At 58.9% G+C, this 16,542-nt stretch overlaps 1 protein-coding gene across 6 annotated transcripts; it reads left to right on the top strand.

The window, feature by feature from the left end:
• Positions 1 to 346: 346 nt before the first annotated feature.
• On the top strand, positions 347 to 12,578 carry LOC113992680 (proline dehydrogenase 1, mitochondrial-like). Of its 6 annotated transcripts, none has more exons than XM_039382492.1 (15): positions 508 to 583; positions 869 to 1,013; positions 1,388 to 1,584; positions 7,022 to 7,056; positions 7,334 to 7,483; positions 7,632 to 7,696; positions 8,047 to 8,163; positions 8,311 to 8,390; positions 8,636 to 8,717; positions 9,042 to 9,134; positions 9,225 to 9,371; positions 9,517 to 9,692; positions 9,780 to 9,878; positions 10,237 to 10,325; positions 11,608 to 12,578. In XM_039382492.1, the coding sequence occupies exons 2-15, from the start codon at positions 906 to 908 to the stop codon at positions 11,787 to 11,789; spliced, it is 1,620 nt and encodes a 539-aa protein (XP_039238426.1). In that variant the 5' UTR covers positions 508 to 583; positions 869 to 905; the 3' UTR covers positions 11,790 to 12,578. The 6 variants fall into 6 exon arrangements, with proteins under 6 accessions (XP_027586031.1, XP_027586032.1, XP_039238426.1 ...); XM_039382491.1 differs by having other exon boundaries at positions 11,593 to 12,578; XM_039382493.1 differs by lacking the exon at positions 11,608 to 12,578 and adding an exon at positions 10,749 to 11,293.
• Positions 12,579 to 16,542: the final 3,964 nt, after the last annotated feature.

The following is a 16,542-nucleotide window of genomic DNA, read 5'->3' as shown; positions in this document are numbered from 1 at the left end:
CCATTCCTAGTCCCGGTGCTGCTGCCGGTTCCTGTCCGGGTCCCAGTCCTGGTGCTGCTCCCGGTCCCGGTTCCAATGCTGGCCTCGGTGCCGGTTCCGTTTGCAGTCCCTCCGCCGATCCCGCTGCCTATCCAGAATCAGTCGCACTCCCGGTACCCGTCGTCGTCCCAGTGCCGGGGCCGGGGCGGGGCGGGGCGGAGCAGTGCCGTGGCGGCGGGAGCCCCGGGGGCGGTACCGGGCGGGCGGTACTTAACGCGGCGGCGGGCGGGGGCCCCGCCGTGCTTATGGCTCTCCCAAGAGTCGCCCGGGCGCTCCGCGCTGCCGTCCGCCTGTGCGACCCCTCCCGCCGCCCGCGCTCCGCGCCCGCCGCCTCTCCCCGCGGGGCCGCGCCGCCGGCGGGCAGGGGACCCCGGCTGGGGCCGCCGCCTCCTCCACGGGGCGAGGAGCGGGACCCGCCGCCGCCCGCCGTGGATTTCGGGGACTCGCGCGAGGCGTTCCGCAGCAAGAGCAGCGCGGAGCTGCTGCGGGGGCTGGTGGTGCTGGGGCTGTGCGCCGTGGAGCCGCTGGTGCAGCACAACCGGGAGGTGGGTGGCGGGGGGGCTGACTGGGGGAGTCGGGGAGACTGATCTGGGGAGTGTTTGTCCCCGGCTGGTGGGGAGCTGCCGGCTCTGGACCGGCGGGGCTCTCTTTCCGGGGCCGCCCGCTCCAGGAGGCGTCAATTCTTTTCTGGGGGGTTCTTGCTCCGGGGAGTCCCTTTATGGGGGTGCGAGTCCCGCGATGGGGACTGCCCTTTCCAGAGGTGCCGGTGCGGGCTGGGAGTTCTCTCACTCCGGGGGTGCCTGCTCCAAAAGACTGTCGGTCCTGGGCCGGGGGTCTTTCGCTCCGGAGGGTACCTGTTTTGGAGGATGCCGCTGCGAGCCGAGGGGTTCTCTCTTCAGGAGGTGCCCATTTCGGTGGGTTTGCGTCCCGGACCGAAAGGGCTTTCGCTTTGGGGGATGCCAAACTTATGCCGGGTGAGCTCTCGCTCCGGGGGTACCCATTTGGGGGGGTGCCGGGATCCTGGGCCAGGGGGTGCCGCTCCAAGGCTGGAGGGGTGCCCGTTTCGTGGGGTGCTGGTCCTGAACCGGGGCCTCTCGTCCTGGGAGTGCTCATTTTGGGAGGCGTCAGTCCCCTTCCGGGGGGACTCTCTGTCCGAGGGCTGCGTGGGCTGGGGTCTCTCGGTCCGGAGGGGTTTGGGGGATGCCAATCCTGGGTCGTGGAGTGCCGGTCCTGAGCCGGGGGAAGTGTCGCCAGGGGAACTGCCCGTTTTGGGGGATGCCGGGGGGCTCTCCCTCCGGAGGGAAGGGAGCGCCCGCTCCGGGGGTGCTGAGCCGCCGCTGTCCCGCAGCTGCTGCAGTTGTGCCAGCGCGTGCTGGGGCAGGCGCTGTTCGAGCGGCTGATGAAGATGACGTTCTACGGGCAGTTCGTGGCCGGGGAGGACCAGGAGGCCATAAAGCCGCTGCTGCGGCGGAACCAGGCGTTCGGCGTGGGCGCGGTGCTGGATTACAGCGTGGAGGAGGATCTGCGGGAGCGCCGGGACGGGCGGTGAGTGCCGGGCCGGGCTCCCATTGGCTGCGCCTGCCCGTCCCCCCGCTCCCATTGGCTATATGCAGGGGCCGCGCACCAGTCAAGGCCCCGCCCCCCGCCCGCCCCGAACACTGGGGGCTGTGACCCCCAAGGGGTGTGTCCCCCCCCAAACCGGGGGAGCGGCCCCGAACACGGGGGGCTGTGTGGGGTGTGTCTCTGCTCCAGCCCCTCTGCACACACCCGGTACTGCCCCCCGGGCTGCTGCACCCCCTCTGTTCCCGTCTATGGGTCTGCATGCACCGGGGTCCTGCCCCCGCTCCGCAGTGCTGTAGCCCCCCCCAACCCTCCTGCACACCCTGAGGTGGTTACTACCTCTATGCCCCATCTCCTCTAGGGTGCTGGACCCCCCATTCCATCTTCCCCTTGGGGTGCTACCAACCATGTCCTACTTTTCCCTAGCCCCAGTGGGGTGCTGTGTCCCCATCCCACCCCACCACGCTGCACACACTGCGTTGCTGCCACCCCTGTAGTCTCCCCTCTTCCCCACAGTGGGGTGCTGCCCCCCATTCCTGCCCCCATATCCCCCACCATACAAACACTGGGGTGTGCCACCGCACATTTTCCTGGATGATGATCTTGGACCTCTTTTCCAACCTTAACAATTCTATGATTTCCACTCCCCCACTAGTTCCAACCCGCTCAAACTGGGGTGATGCCCCTCTTTTCTCACTGCTTCCCCGTCCTGGGCAGCCTTCCCTGCCTCCTGCCCTCTGCCAAGAGCGGGCACCAGCCCAAAGCTGCCGGTAACTTTCCATTATTCGGGCTCCAGTTCCGGGCAGCTCCGCTCTCTGGATCCATGTGCCGCTGGCCGGCACCTCACGGTCACGGGGGGGGGCGGTGTCTCCCCACCCACGACAAGGGTGGCCCTGCCAGGGGCCACAGGCTGGGGAAGCACCGACCCCCGGGCAAGCCTGCACAGCGCCATGTCCCTGCTCGCAGCTGGGGACACTGTCCGGCTGTCACATGCCTGTCACGTGTTTGTTACGTGATGGTAAAAACACAGCGGAAACGGCTTTTTGGGGTGGTTTGTGAGTGCAGTGCGTGTCAGGGTGATGATACAGGTACTGCCGCTGGGAACCTTATCTCTGCTCCACACCCGGGCGCTGCTTATCGGGGACCCTGATGTGCCGTGGTGGGTGGCACTGCTCTTCGCCGCTGCTGCCAGACATCCCCTGGGACTGAAGGGCCATGATAGGAGCAGGCAGCATGTGAGGGCAGCGCTGGCATGGGAGCTGGATGGGAGGAAGCAGAGGTGCACCATCCCAATTTGGGCTACAAACTTCATATTTTTATATAAAAGCTTCAAAACATCCCCCCACTGCAGCCTGGCAGTGGGGGGCTGTTTTGAAGATGTGTAGCAGTGGTGTTTCTTCCCTGCACATCCAGCCATGGTCCAGGCACAGTGTTCAGCATCCCCGTGGGGGTGAGCTGGCAATGCCAGTGCTGCCAGGCTGGCACTGCTCCCCTCCATGCCTGGCTGTGCCTGTGCCAAGGGCTTTCCTGTGGGAGACCACAAAAGACTTTCACAGGCAGGCTCTACCTGCACCTGTATCCTGCCTGCTGATGAGTGCCAGTGGTTTGTGAGCTGGCTCGGCTGTGCTGGTCTCCCCCGCAGCAGGTTTGGGGGTCACATGTGTGGTACTCTTTGCTAGATCCTCAATGGCCCTGTGCTCTGTGGGCCATTCACACCCAAGAGTTTGCAAAGCCCATTCTCTGCACCCCCCAGTGCATCCTTGCCCAAGCCCTGGTGGGATTTGACTGGGTATTAGGAAATGGATCTTCCCCCGGAAGGTGGTTGGGCACTGACCAGGCTCCCCAGGGCAGTGGGCACAGCACCAAGGCTGCCAGAGCTCAAGGAGTGTTTGGACAACACTCTGAGGCACAGGGTGGCGATTGTTGAGGTGTCTGTGCAGGGCCAGGAGTTGGACTGGATGATCCTTGTGGGTCCCTTCCAACTCAGGATGTTCTATGATTCTATGAATGCCATCCTGGAGGTTACCCAGGGATGTCATGAAGCGGGGACAAAGCCCAGGGTGGCATTGGAAGGGTTGTGTTGGACCCTGCCCCTTGCCTAGCCTTACTCTGGGTCTTCCTTGGCTCTCTTTGGGGCAGAATGCCAAATTCTCGGTGTTTCTGCCAGGGCTGGTGCTGAGTTGGGCTGCACGTGGTTGAGAGGGGTGAGGAATCCTGGGCTCGTGGCTGCTGAGCTCTGGAGCTGTGTCCTTCTCCTCGGTGAATGCTTTAGGGTTGGACCCTGCTGCCAACCAGGAAACAGAGGCACAAACCAGGAGCAGGCAGCAGGTCTTTGGGGCTCCTGGTGCCATCTCCTGTTGTTCTTCTGAAGCAAGCTGGAGACAATGGCAGGGAAATACCCTTTCTGCCCCACCAATGGGCTGTGTCCACCTTTTCCACAGGCTTTCCACCTGGGAACAGCAATGCAATGTGGGCAGGAACTGGCTTATCCTGCCTGCCACAGGCTCCTGCCTGCCCTGCCCAGGCTGGCATCCAGGGCTCTGCCAACTTGTTCCAGGAGGCCTCAGCCACATGCTGAAGGCTTCTGCCAGGTCATGGTGACACAGCTGGAAAATAAGTGTGCTGCAGGCAAAAGAGCCTGGATGCTGCTTGTGGGCTGGGGGCTTTGAGGTGGGTGCCAGCCTGGGTGGGGACTGGAGAGGCAGTACCGCAGCTGGGCAGGGGCTTCTGGTACCCATGGGATGAAAGAGAGAGTCCCCCTCCATAGTGGAGGTGATTATAGTCAGCAGCCTTAGGGCCGATGCTGGCCAGCGGGCATCCCAAGACTGGAAATGGGTTGGACCTGTGCTAACACAAGGAGGGACAGTCCTGCCCTGAGCATTGTCAAATGCTGTTCAGGCTCTGCCATGCAGCACGTGGACTTGGCTTCCTCTAGAGATTCCTTGTGTGGACACCTGATAGGTGGTCCAGTGTGGCATCACCATCCAGCCTGGCCAATCCTGCTCCCAGAGCTGCCACCTCCTCTTCTCCTCCTGCTCCCAGAGCTGCTACCACCCCTGCTCAGTGCTCTGTCAGCATGTCCCTGGGATCATGGGGTGCCTTCTCTTCAGCCTGAAGCTCTCCAAGGAGGTCCTGTGGTGGCCCTGGGCTGGTGTGTGCTGGCAACTCATTCATGGAACAGGTTGAAGGATTAGTCTGCCAAGAGCTTTGCTTTATTCCTACCTGTGGGATTTTAAGCACCACCTATAGCTCTATTCTGGACTTCGTGTAACCATGAGTTTTTTTCCTTGATGTGGTCATTCAGGATAACTTTGCCAGACCCATTTGCTGATGAGCAAAGCAAACACACTGTGCTGCTGGCACCCTCGGGGTAACCTCCAAGGCCAAAGGGATTATTTCTGACAGCGTTCCTTTGTGCTGTTCCTGAGATGGTTTATTTAGCCTAATCCAAAACTTCCTGAAAGCCCCTGGATGCTGTGTCAGCTGGATTACACTTCCCAGCCATCCATTGGGCTGTGGCAAGTCCTCATAACCTGCTTTAGGCAAGTGTGAGCTCTCAGGTCCTGAGTTCAACCTTGAGGTTGCTCCTTTCTGGATACAGCCTGCCAGGAGTGTTTGGGCAGTGCCTGGAGATGGGTCCTGCTCTGAGAGACATGCTGTCAGTTTGCAAAATGGATGGTCAGGTACAAGCCGGGTTCAGTGGCACTTGGTGGGCAAGGGAATGGCTTTGCTGGCCAAGATTAATATTGCAAAGTGAGCAGCTGATATCCAGGATGGAGTTATTTCTTCAGCTGTAAGGAGCTTCCTTTATTTTGCTTGTTGCAGAAGAACAAAGTGAGCACTGTGGCACTGCTTTAAATGCCCCCCGGGGGATGAAGGAAGGGCTGGTGCAGTCATGCAGCAGGAATGCTGCTGGGAAGGGTGTGTTTGTCTTCGGGAACACAAAACCAAGCTCCAAGGGTGCTGTTTGCTAGTTGAGCTGTGTGCCTTTGCTGGAGGAGGTTTTGCTCCTGGCCGCTTGTTCCCAGCACCTCAGATGTTGGACCCAAGGTGTGCCTCGGGCTCAGAGCTGTCCTCAGCTGCAGCTGGAACCTGTCCACAGGACCCATGTCTGTGTGTCCTCATGTCACAGCAGTATCTAGCTGAAGCTGTTCTCTGTGCCACACCGTCTGCTCTGAGGGGACCTTCCACCTGCTGAGGGCTTTGCTGGCACATTCCATCCCGAAGTGTATGATCTCTCCTCCTTTTCATTTACCTTCTGTATTCAGGGCCAGAAAGCTGCTTTTCCTGTCCTCAGGGGAACAAAATCAAAGAGCAGAGCCTGCTAGATGTGATGCCTTCTGCTCCCTGTGAGCTTCAGCTGTTCCTGCCCCAGCTCCTCTCAGGCTTTGTGGCACTTTGAGCCATGTGGAGCTGTTCCTGGCTCCAGGAAGCTGGAGAGAATGGCTTGTTTCCGGTTGTTTATGCTTCCAGCAGCTCCTAATCCCTGTCACAGGGTTTCCATGTGGGACAATATGTCCTGGGACCATGCCACATGCCTCTCTGCTCTCTTGTCCAAGCCTGCTGGCTCTGGATGGGTGACTTTGCTGCTTCCCTCACAGTGTGCCTCCCCCTCGTTGGGCACGGCCAGTTTTGGGACAGTGATGCCAAGGCAGAGACCTCCTGGAGGAGATGGCTCTGCTGTCACTCAGGACTGCTCTCTGGGGGCTGACCCTGTTTCTGGGTGAGACTTCAGGTCTGTGGCTAGGTTTAAGATGTCAGCAAGGAGGCTTGGCTGCTCAAGCTCAGGGAGTATCTCGTGCCTTGGCCTGCATCCCCCAGGATGCCAGAGCCCTGATATCTCTGTAGCAGGAAAACTTGGGCTTAAAATTAATCTGAGGTCAACTGGAGTTGAAGCCTAGATGTTGTGAGTTGTTGGCTGATGCCGAGGCACAGAGGAGTGTCCTGAAGCAGCAGGACACCCTTGGCTCCATCTGGGTCTGGAGGAGCTTTGTGCTTCATGGTCCAGCTGCAGGTGCCATCAAGGTGGGGAGGCATCGGGTTGAGGTTTGCTGTTACCACAGCAAGGACCATGAGCTGGTTAGAGATGGAGCATCCCAGCCCCCACCAGGGCTGACCTTGTCCTTGCCATGGGATAGGGTCTTGGAGAGCAGCTCTGGACCCTTGGACAGAGCATCCTCGCTGTGCTGCCTCAGGGCCTCCAGGTCTTCCCTAGATGGATAGTAAAGTCCTGTTCCCTTCCACAGGTGGGTTTGGGGCATCTTACCTGCCAGTTAGATCCCATCAGTGATGGGATGGTGAGGGAAGAGCAGGGTCCAGCACCAGGATGGTGGCACAGGAGCCTCAGAGCTGCCCTGGCCACCAGTGTGGGGTTGCAGGGGGTTACTGACCTGGCCCTTATCTTCCCTGTTTCTCTTCTTAGCTCCCGCACCTCTGCAGCCGAGAAGGAGATGGGAGGTGAGTGACAGGAAGGTCCAGCTCATCTGGGCGTTGTGGGAGAAGAACCCAGCTCCCATAGCCTCAAAAAACAAGCTGGATGAGGAACAATGTGATTCCTGGCCCAATCCTGCTCCTCATCAAAGACAGCCTCTGCTTGGGCACAGAACAGGCAGGGCATGTGTCAGCCCTGGGGGCTCTTCCAAGGTCCAAGCCAGAGACCCTCTCCCCTGCACCCATGGCAGAAGCTCCGTAGGAGCTTGGCTGCATGGCCCATCTCCATCCTCTTCCACCCCAGGAGCAGAACAAAAGCAGAAGCAATACCAAGCCCATCAGGGATTTGAGGATCATCATGGTGGGGTCGCTGGTGCCCACACCTATTTCTACACAGATGAGGCCAAGTGTGACCAGCATATGGAGACTTTCCTCCGCTGCATCGATGCCTCAAGTGAGTGCTCCATATGTCCTGGGCAGCCCCACTGTGTTGGGGACTACAGGGGTGCCTCAGTCCCACCACCACCACCGTATCTCAGGTACCTCCTTCCTGCTCAAGTACCTTGCTGTTGGGCTGACTCTGTCCTTCTGGCTCCATCCAGGTGGCAGCTCAGAGGACGGCTTCTCTGCCATCAAGCTGACAGCACTGGCCAGACCTCAGTTCCTGGTGAGTTCCAGGGCTGTGACCAGATGAGGTGGGGCAAAGCCAGGGCCACAGAGGATGCTTCTACTGGGGCAGGTGCCAGGCTTGCTGCTGTGGCATCGAGTGGGTACCAACAGGCTGTTCCCTGTGTGCCCAAGGCCCCTGCAGACCCTGCCTCAACTTTTGGGGAGACACAAAGGTTTAAAGGTCCCAACATGAGGGGATGTGGCAGGGGAGGGGACTGTGCTGCTCGGCTTGGCCAAGGTGCCCCATTCTAGATCAGCATCTGCCTCAGGCTGGGTATGACCTTGCAAAGCCCTGGCATGACAGGAGGCTCCAGCCTGGGTGTCTCACCTGGAGCTCTGTCCCCACAGGTGTGGTTCTCGGAGGTGCTGGTGAAGTGGCGGAGGTTCTTTCTCCAAATGGCTGCAGAGCAGGGCCAGGCTGGGCGGGCAGTGCTGGAGATGAAACTGGAGGTGGAGAAGCTGCAGGTGAGGCAGGAAGGCCTGAGGGAGGCTGTGCTGCCAGGGATGTGCTGTAGGAGGTGGCCGAGGACACAGAGATCCCAGAGCAGCCCTGAGCTGTGACACCTTAAGCAGGCAGACCCCTGTAGCCCCTGATGTTCCTTTTGGTCGCAGGAGACACTGGCCAACCTCGGCATTGTGACCAAGGCAGAGAGCCAGGAGTGGTTCATGGGCGAGAGCCTGGGCACAAGCAGGTAAGGTGCCTGGGATCTGGGGGTGCAGCAGGGTGGGAACACTGGGGGACCTTGTCCCTGTCCCTGGGGTAGTAGCAAGGGGAGGTCTCCACAGCAACCAAGTGTAGGGAAAGTTTGGGTGGAGGTGACAAGACAGATCAGGGTAGCACACGTTATGCATCTTGCTTGCTGGTGGGGGTCGGCAGCTGGTAGAGACCCCCCTGCCCCTGCAAGACACTAGCAGGGACTTGACTCTCTGCTCCCAGCACTGTGGACCTGCTTGACTGGAACAGCCTGTTGGACAGCTGCACCAAGATCTCCAAGCCTCTGCTCATCCCCAACAGGCAGGTGAGTACCCCACTATGCTAACCCCAGAGAGGTCCCACAGGGAGCTTGGGGGAGTAGAGTGTGGGTCTTAAGCTCTTCCCAGTAGGTTGCTGGTGGCTGCAGTGTTGGTGGCATCTGTGCTGCCAGAGCCTGGCCATGCTGTAACCACAGTGTGCAACCACCAGGCTGGCAGGGTGGGCACCTTGTCACACCGTGCTCACTGGTGGGTGCTGTGAGGCTGGGTTAGGCAGCAGCCCTGGGGATGGGTTCCCTCCAGGGGGATTTGTGTCTCCTGTGGGCAGAGCTGGGTGCTGGCAGGGTGCCACAAAGCTGTGCTTGTTTCAGACTGGGCAGCTTGAGCCGCTGCTCTCATGCTTCAGTGAGGAGGAGGATCTGCAGATGAAGCGGGTGCTGCAGCGCATGGATGTCCTTGCCAAGGTGAGGGGGCACTGGAGTTGGGGCAGCCACAGGGGGAGACGTGATGCAGGCAGCCCTATGAACCCAATCTGTGTGTCATTCACCACCCAGAGAGCCATGGAGAAGGGTGTGAGGCTGATGGTGGACGCAGAGCAGAGCTACTTCCAGCCAGCCATCAGCCGCCTCACCGTGGAGACACAGCGCCGCTTCAACAGGAACCAGGCCATAATCTTCAACACCTATCAGTGCTACCTGAGGGTGAGATCCAGCGCCTTGCAGCACCTGCTGGTGCAGATGGGTGGAGATCTCCGCTTCTGAAGTCATGCCAATGCAATGGCAGAGCTGCTAAAGTGAAGGGGTGGCACCGGTGTGATGACCTTTTGCCATCCCTTCCACCTGGTAGGAGGCTTACGACAATGTGACAGGGGATGTGGAGCTGTCACGCCGGGAGGGCTGGCACTTCGGCACCAAGCTGGTCCGTGGCGCGTATATGGAGCAGGAGCGGGAAAGGGCGGCTCAGTTGGGCTACGAGGATCCCATCAACCCAACCTATGAGAAGACCAATGAGATGTACCACAGGTAGGGGACAGCTCCAGCCACTCTCCTCTCTTGCCCCAGTGGGAATAGGCACAAGCAGCCTCACCAGAGGCCCATACTGCCTTACAGGTGCCTGGACTATGTCCTGGAGGAGATCAAGCACAGACGGAAAGCCAGCGTGATGGTGGCATCTCACAATGAGGACACAGTGAAGTTCACCCTGCGCAGGTGAGTGCTGGGGAGGCAGTGTGGCAAGGCAGGGACTAGGGACTTAAGGGATGTGGGGGCCCTGCAAAGCTGTGGTAAGACCTGCTGTGGCTTCTGAGGTCCCCGCTGAGCTCACCTGGAGGGATCGTGGCTCCCAACTGGTGCTCAGGGCTTTAGATGGGGCTTGGAGCTGAGGTGCAGCACCCAGGAGCTGTTGTGAAAACAAATCCCTCAAGTTCTACATCTCAGCATCCATCTGGAATGTGGTCAGTGCTATGCTGTTCTATTTGGAGGTGCTCCCCAATCCTCTGGTGGGACACTGCTGAGGTGAGCTCCATGCTGTCTCTGCTCTCTCCTAATGCTGAGGCTTGGTTTGCAGGATGATGGAGCTTGGGATCCATCCCTCAGAGAAGAAGGTGTGCTTTGGGCAGCTGCTGGGCATGTGTGACCAGATCACCTTCCCCCTGGGTAAGTGATGGGGTGGGGAGGGCTTGGCAGAGATGCTCCTGCCCCATCTGGACCCCTGGTGTCTCCCTGAGCAGCTGCTGTGGCGTCCAAAGGAAGGAGCAAGTGAGCCAGGCCTATCACAGAGCAGGACTGGCTGAGCACAGTGCCTTGCTGTGGGGAGTGTTGTGACCCCTGCATGAGGTTTGGGGAAGATGTAGGTGAGGATGTAGGTGGAGAATCACATCTTTCTGCTGGAGTCCCATGAGCCCACGGTGGCTGGGCAGGGAGATTCCCACTTTGGATCTAAGTGGAAATTGTAGTGCCCTAAAGTGGGGCAGAGACTGATCCTGGCAGACAGCATGCCCCTTCTGTACCTCCTCAGTCTGGGGGTGTCACTTGGCTCCATTGGAGGTGCACACTGAGTCCTGGACTCTCTGCTACCAGGGCGGCACCAGCCTCTTGCATGACCTTGTCCTCAGCCACTGGCCCAGGCAGCGGAGCAGCACTTCCAGGGACCTGGACAGAGGGACACACAAGGGTCCAGCTGTCAGGTCAGGGACTGATCCCCCTGCCCACACCAGTCCAGAGCAGAGTCCTAAGGCCAGGAGAGCAGCAGGAGGCAAACTGGGCAGTTGTCCAGCACAGACACTGCTCTGTCCTGGAGTTCCCTCGGAAGCGGGGTTTGGCCGCCCGTCTGCAGCCTCCTCTGGTCATGCTGGAAAAATGTGTTAACTTGATGTTTCTGGTTGAACGCTCCTTGAGCTGGCCCAGCCCCGGCTGCCGACATTCCCAGGGCTCCTGGTGACCTCGGCCCACTCCCCCTGGCTTCTTCCCAAGCTCCCGGTGCTGAGCCGGGAGAGATGCGCTGCAGCTCCCCTCACAGGCTCAGCCGCTTCCAGGATCCCCATCTTAGAGCCCAACTGCAGACTCCTGCACATCCATCCCTGCTCCATCGGCACAGCCCCAGGGGCATGGGAGAGCTGGCGGGAAAGGGAGGGTGGCTTTTTTTTTTCTCCCCCCCCCTTTCTTTTTCTCCACCCCCTTTTTCTTCCCCCCGTTTCTCTTTCCCCCTTCCTCCCTCTTTTCCCCTTGTTTCTCCCTCACCCCCCTTTCCCCTCTTGCCCCCTTTATTCCCTTTTTGTAGCCCTTTGCCCCCTTTCTTCCCCTTCCCCCTTTTTTTTCCTCTTCCCTTTCCCCTTTTTTCCCTTTATTCTTCTTTTTTTTTTCTTTTTTTCTTTTTCCTTTTTTCACTTTTTTTTTTTTACTTTCTTGGCACTTCCCTGACCAGCCTCTATCCCTCTAGGCCAGGCTGGCTTCCCTGTGTACAAGTACGTGCCCTACGGCCCAGTGAACGAGGTGCTGCCCTACCTGTCCCGCAGGGCCCAGGAGAACAGGGGCTTCATGCAGCGGGCAAACCGGGAGCGGGACCTGCTCTGGAAAGAGGTCAAGAGGCGCCTCCTCGCAGGAAACCTCTTCAGCCACTGACCCCAACTCTGGGGCTCCTGTGCCTTCAGCCGGAACCACTGTCACCATTCCCCATCCCAATTCTGCTGCAGCTCCCCCGAGCACCCTTTGCCCTTTGAGAGAAGTGTCCTTGTTGCTGCTGAACCACGCACACCTTCCGGCAGTCGCTGCTGCAGGGTTGCCCCATCCGGCACTGCCGCAGGGATGTCCCTCTGCCATCCCACAGCCTCTTGAGCTGTCCCAGGGGGCAATGCTGGGGCTCTCCTGCCAGCCCTGCCCCATGCCTTGGTGAACACTGTCCCAGAGTTTTCCCCTGGCGGGATTGTGCAGAGATTTATCTGTCTGCTTCATACCATGGGCTCAGGTACAGGTGGGCTGGGTGACCTGGGCACAAGCTGGAGACAAACCAGAAGCTCCTCCAGCCTCTGCTGGGGCTGGGGCTTTGTCCCTTCCACACTTGTGTAAGGGCTGGATCGGTCCCTGCTGCCTGTCCCAGGACAGCCACTCCTTGCCTGCTCAGCAGCTTTGCGCTGATCAGAGCTGGGCAGGTCCAGGTTCTCCCCCATCCCCCAGGATAAGCTGAGCCAAAGCCTCCTGGGGTTATCCATCCTCAGGCACACGTCCAGTGGAGCAGGAGGGGCCAGGGGAGCGGGCTGGCCCCATCTCTCTGCTGTTCCTGCCCTGCCCACAGTCCCTGGCTTCAGTGATGGACCAGGGACAGTGGGAGCACCCAGAGCTGGACCACAGCTCAGCTCTGCTGTACACTGGATTTGCAGAGAATGGAGATGATTAAATCACAACTGTTCCTGCTCCTGTCTCTCCCTTGGAGTTATTGGGTAGCCACCTGTCCCCAGGCACTGCCCTGATCTCAGAGAGGGGTCAGTGCTGCTCTTGGCCCTCCAGCTGCACACTTTGGCCAGAGCCAGGGCTTGGGGAAAGGAGCCAGAGGTGGGCTGTACAGAGTGGGGCCAAACTTCCTGGGCTAGGGATTGGAGAAGCTGTGGAGCTGCCCGTGATGGGCTTCAGAGGAGCTGGAAGCCCTGGAGCCTCCTCCTACCTGCAGAGGAGGGTGTGGCATGGGAGAGCCTCTCCCTGCCCTGAAACCTGCTTTTGGGAGATGTGCACCCTGCAGGCTTTCACACCTCAACATAGCTCCAGTTATTCCTGGGCTCTGCATGACCACAGGCATATCTGGGATTCCCTGCCTAAAGCTGTGGCACTGTCTCCTTTTTCCCTGGATCAGTCCCTCAGAGGGATGATGTTTAGATTTCCAGAGCTGTTCACCTTCTGCCTTTTCTCTAGCTGAGACTCTCCTGCCTTAGAAAACAACTGGAGCAGAGCAGGGAGCATTGCTGGAGCACAGGGCCAGGGCTGCTGGAATTTAAAAACGGTACTGATGCAGGCAGCAGCTGGGCTCCTTGTGTTTCAGGGAAGAGGGGAGATGCTCCAGACACTGGGCTGCCTCTCCAGCCCTTGCAGGATGCTGCTGCAGTGGCATGCAGCACACCGGTGCCCCAGAGCCTGAGCTCTGCTGGATTCTGGATGCAGAAGTAATCCATTATGACCTTATGCAAAGACCCCCAGGCATCTGTGTAGTATGGCAGGAGGAGCCCCTCTTGACCCTCCTTTTTTGTAGTTAACCCCCTCATGATAAGATGACTCCACAACCCGGCTTGGAGGTGTTATGTGCTGCTGTTTGCAGAGGCTGTGCATGGGTGCAGAGTGCTGCCTCCTGAACACCCAAGGTACTGAATGTCCTTGAAACCTCCAAATCCCTGGTTCCCTGCAACCTTGCATGGAATACCCTAAGCTGGAAGGGACCCACAGGGATCATCGAGTCCAACTCCTGGCCCTGCACAAGACAACCCAACAATCCCACCATGTGCCTGAGAGCGTTGTCCGAACACTCCTTGAGCTCTGGCAGCCTTTGGACCATGACCACTGCCCTGCAGAGCCTGTTCCGGTGCCCACCCACCTTCTGGGGGAAGAACCTTTTCCTTGATATCCAGCCTAAACTTTCCCTGGCACAGCTGTACCCATGCTCAGCCAGAAAACAGTAACTGCCTCTTCTATTTCTGGGTGCACTGACACAACCAACCCCCACCTCGTGTTCCAGGCTTTCCCCACCCTGCTCAGTTTTAGCTCTTGCTGCTGAACAGTGCTTTCTGCTTGTCCTGGAGGAAGAGGAGGCATGGAATGGTGGTGCATGTGCCAGGAGCCATGTTGCAGCATTCCTGTGTGCAAGGATGCTAGCTGCAGCAGTGGGGGAGTTGGAAGGAGAAAGAGCCCATATACTTACAGCAACCATCTGGGCAGCCTGGCCACATCAGGGTATCCTATGACACCCCATGTCCCTCCATGCAGTCCTGCCCACCAAAGCAGCCACAGGGATTTTTGAAGCATTGACAAAACAGCAGCTTTTCCCTGAGTTTTGTGTTCAGAAATACTATAGTTCTGGGGTTCCTTTTTTCTGTGGTATTTTTCCAAAAATAGTTCCACAGGAGACAGACACCTGGCAGAGTCTGAAACAGGAAATGCAAGTGGTGTGTGATCGAAAGCATGGGCCATGCTCTGCATGGGCAGCAGCCTTGCCAGGATCACAGGGAGAGGAGGGATGGGTGGCTGGTAACTGTGGGCTGTGCAATCCCCCAGGCCCTGGCAGCACCAGCCAGCCCAGAGCACTGTAAAACCTCCCTCCGCCTCTGTCCCACAGCATCCTCAGCTTCTCCAGCCTCTTACACTAGTTGGCAGCATCTTTTGAGGGACCAGTTTATCTCCCTGGCTATGGCCCAACCCCTTCTGTGAGTTAGACTGGTGAAAACAGAGCAGCTGGAGTATGTTGTCTGCTGGTGAAGAGGAAGAGAAGTTAAGTTTATAGAAGCCAGAAACCATCCAAAAGCCAACACACCCTCACACAAAGCACCGGCATGGGGAAGGTGAGGCAGCGTGAGGCTGTCCTGCCCCATCATGACCGGGGCAGTGGAGCACCAGGGCTGCTCAGCACTATGGGGAGGGGATCCTAGGATGGAAAGAGCCAGAGCAGGACTAAAAGCTCTGGGTGGGCATGACTGCCAGAGGAGGCATGGGAATACCACTACCAAGCCCAGATTCCTGCCTAATTTTGGAGTTGACCCCTCCCCATCCCACTTTCCCTGACAGAAAGGGATGTAGTGAGCTCAGCCTGAGGCTGAGTCATCCTAAGGGAGCAATTTGTGCCTCCATGGTCTGCACATTCCTGCTCCTGTGAGCAGGATGGGACAAGAGGGACAGGGATGTGGAGGCAGGAGGAGATGGGCAAGGTATGCTGCTTCCTGGTGCTGCTGCCAAACACATGGAACGTGCCAGGGCTACAGAGGGGAAAAAGGAGGGGGAAAGGGAGTGCTACACAATGGTTATATTCCCACTGGTAAGACCACTAGAGACTTTTCCACTGAGAGTCACCTGTCTCAGCAGGAGAGAACCCTTCCCTGCACATCAGTACTGCAAACACCAAAGGTGGTGAGAACCCACCAAATGCACTTTCTGCTCGATGCAGGGATCCCTGGGCTGGGAAGGTGCTCAGGACACCACCCAGAACTCCCTAATCCTCTCCAAAATGGTGCTGCCCAACTCATGCCTGCTGGGATGGAGGCTCCACATCCACAGGAGAGCCCCAGAGGTATGTGACCCTCAGAGCCAGCTCCATGGGAGATGCACTGTCCGTACACCTTCCACAGTTCTTAGTTTGCAAGCAGTCAGCACTTCACAAAGAGACGGATGCAGCTATTCAGCTGCATTTGTGCCACCATGGGGGAGAGGGCCAGGGTGTCCTCATCCACACTTTCCCCATACCACTATCAGATGTCCCAGGAGCTCAGAGAAGCTTGGGGCATCGCTTGCAGTGACCATTGAGCTGAACAGGCAGCTGGCTCGGGGTGGTGGCCAAGGAAATGCCAGCCCATTCAGTGCTACTGCACTGCCAAGCTGAAGCGGTTTATTGACCGGGCTGCCCTACCAGGCCAGAGGTGTGGGACCACTGCAGGTGCCCAGGTGTCCCCCCAATTCCCAGCTGTGTCCTTACAGTGGGTTAACCAGTGGCTGCTCTGAAGCCCTTGTGTTCCTGTGCAGGGTCATGCTTCCTTGGCACCACTTGGCTACCATGGGTTCCTGCATGGCTCTAAACGGTCTAGTCCAGGCTGCCAGACACATGGAGATGCCAGATCACTGCAGCTAGACCTGCAGGACAGCTGGACACTGGGGCTGTCACACACCTGGGGCTACCAGACCTCTGGGACAGCCAGATCCTGGGGCTGTCAAGCACCTGGAGTTGCTGGATTCCTGGGTCAGATGGATAATGGGGCTTTCAGGCTTCTGAGGGCTGCTGGACCACCAAGACAGACTGACCCGTGGGCCCTTGGGCACTCAGGTCTGTGGGACTCCTGGAGCTGCTGGAACTCCAGGTCAGACAGATCCCAGGGCTGTTGTGCATCTAAGGCTGCAGATCCCAGATATAGCCAGAACCTGGGGCTGCCAGACCCCAGGGACTCCCAGGCACCTGGGACTGCCAGACCTCTGGGACAATCAAAACCCGGGGCTCTTGGACACCCAGGGCTGTCAGACCCCTGGAGCTGCTGGGTCCCAGAACAGCCAGACCCCGGGGCCATCGGTCTCCCGGGGCCTCCCGGGGACCTGGAGCTTCCAAACCACGGTGAAAGCCGATCCCCGGTGCTACCGGATCTCGGTCCCCTCCAAACCCCGGGGACACTGGACTCCCTGGACTCCCGGGAGCTGCTGG

Source organism: Pipra filicauda, unplaced genomic scaffold, assembly GCF_003945595.2.
Source record: "Pipra filicauda isolate LSUMZ 115617 unplaced genomic scaffold, ASM394559v2 scaffold272_size1030459_pilon, whole genome shotgun sequence".
Classification (NCBI taxonomy): Eukaryota; Metazoa; Chordata; class Aves; order Passeriformes; family Pipridae; genus Pipra; species Pipra filicauda.
The sequence above is the reverse complement of the archived record's forward strand: the minus strand, read 5'-3'. Positions and strand labels throughout refer to the sequence as shown.

Bases quoted from the DNA above. Each gene is read 5' to 3' on its own strand.
- LOC113992680 (XM_039382491.1), top strand. From the start codon at position 906: ATGCCGCTGCGAGCCGAGGGGTTCTCTCTTCAGGAGGTGCCCATTTCG. The intron at 8,164-8,310 runs GTGAGGCAGGAA...TTTTGGTCGCAG, and splicing joins TGGAGGTGGAGAAGCTGCAG to GAGACACTGGCCAACCTCGG. The intron at 9,693-9,779 runs GTAGGGGACAGC...ACTGCCTTACAG, and splicing joins ACCAATGAGATGTACCACAG to GTGCCTGGACTATGTCCTGG.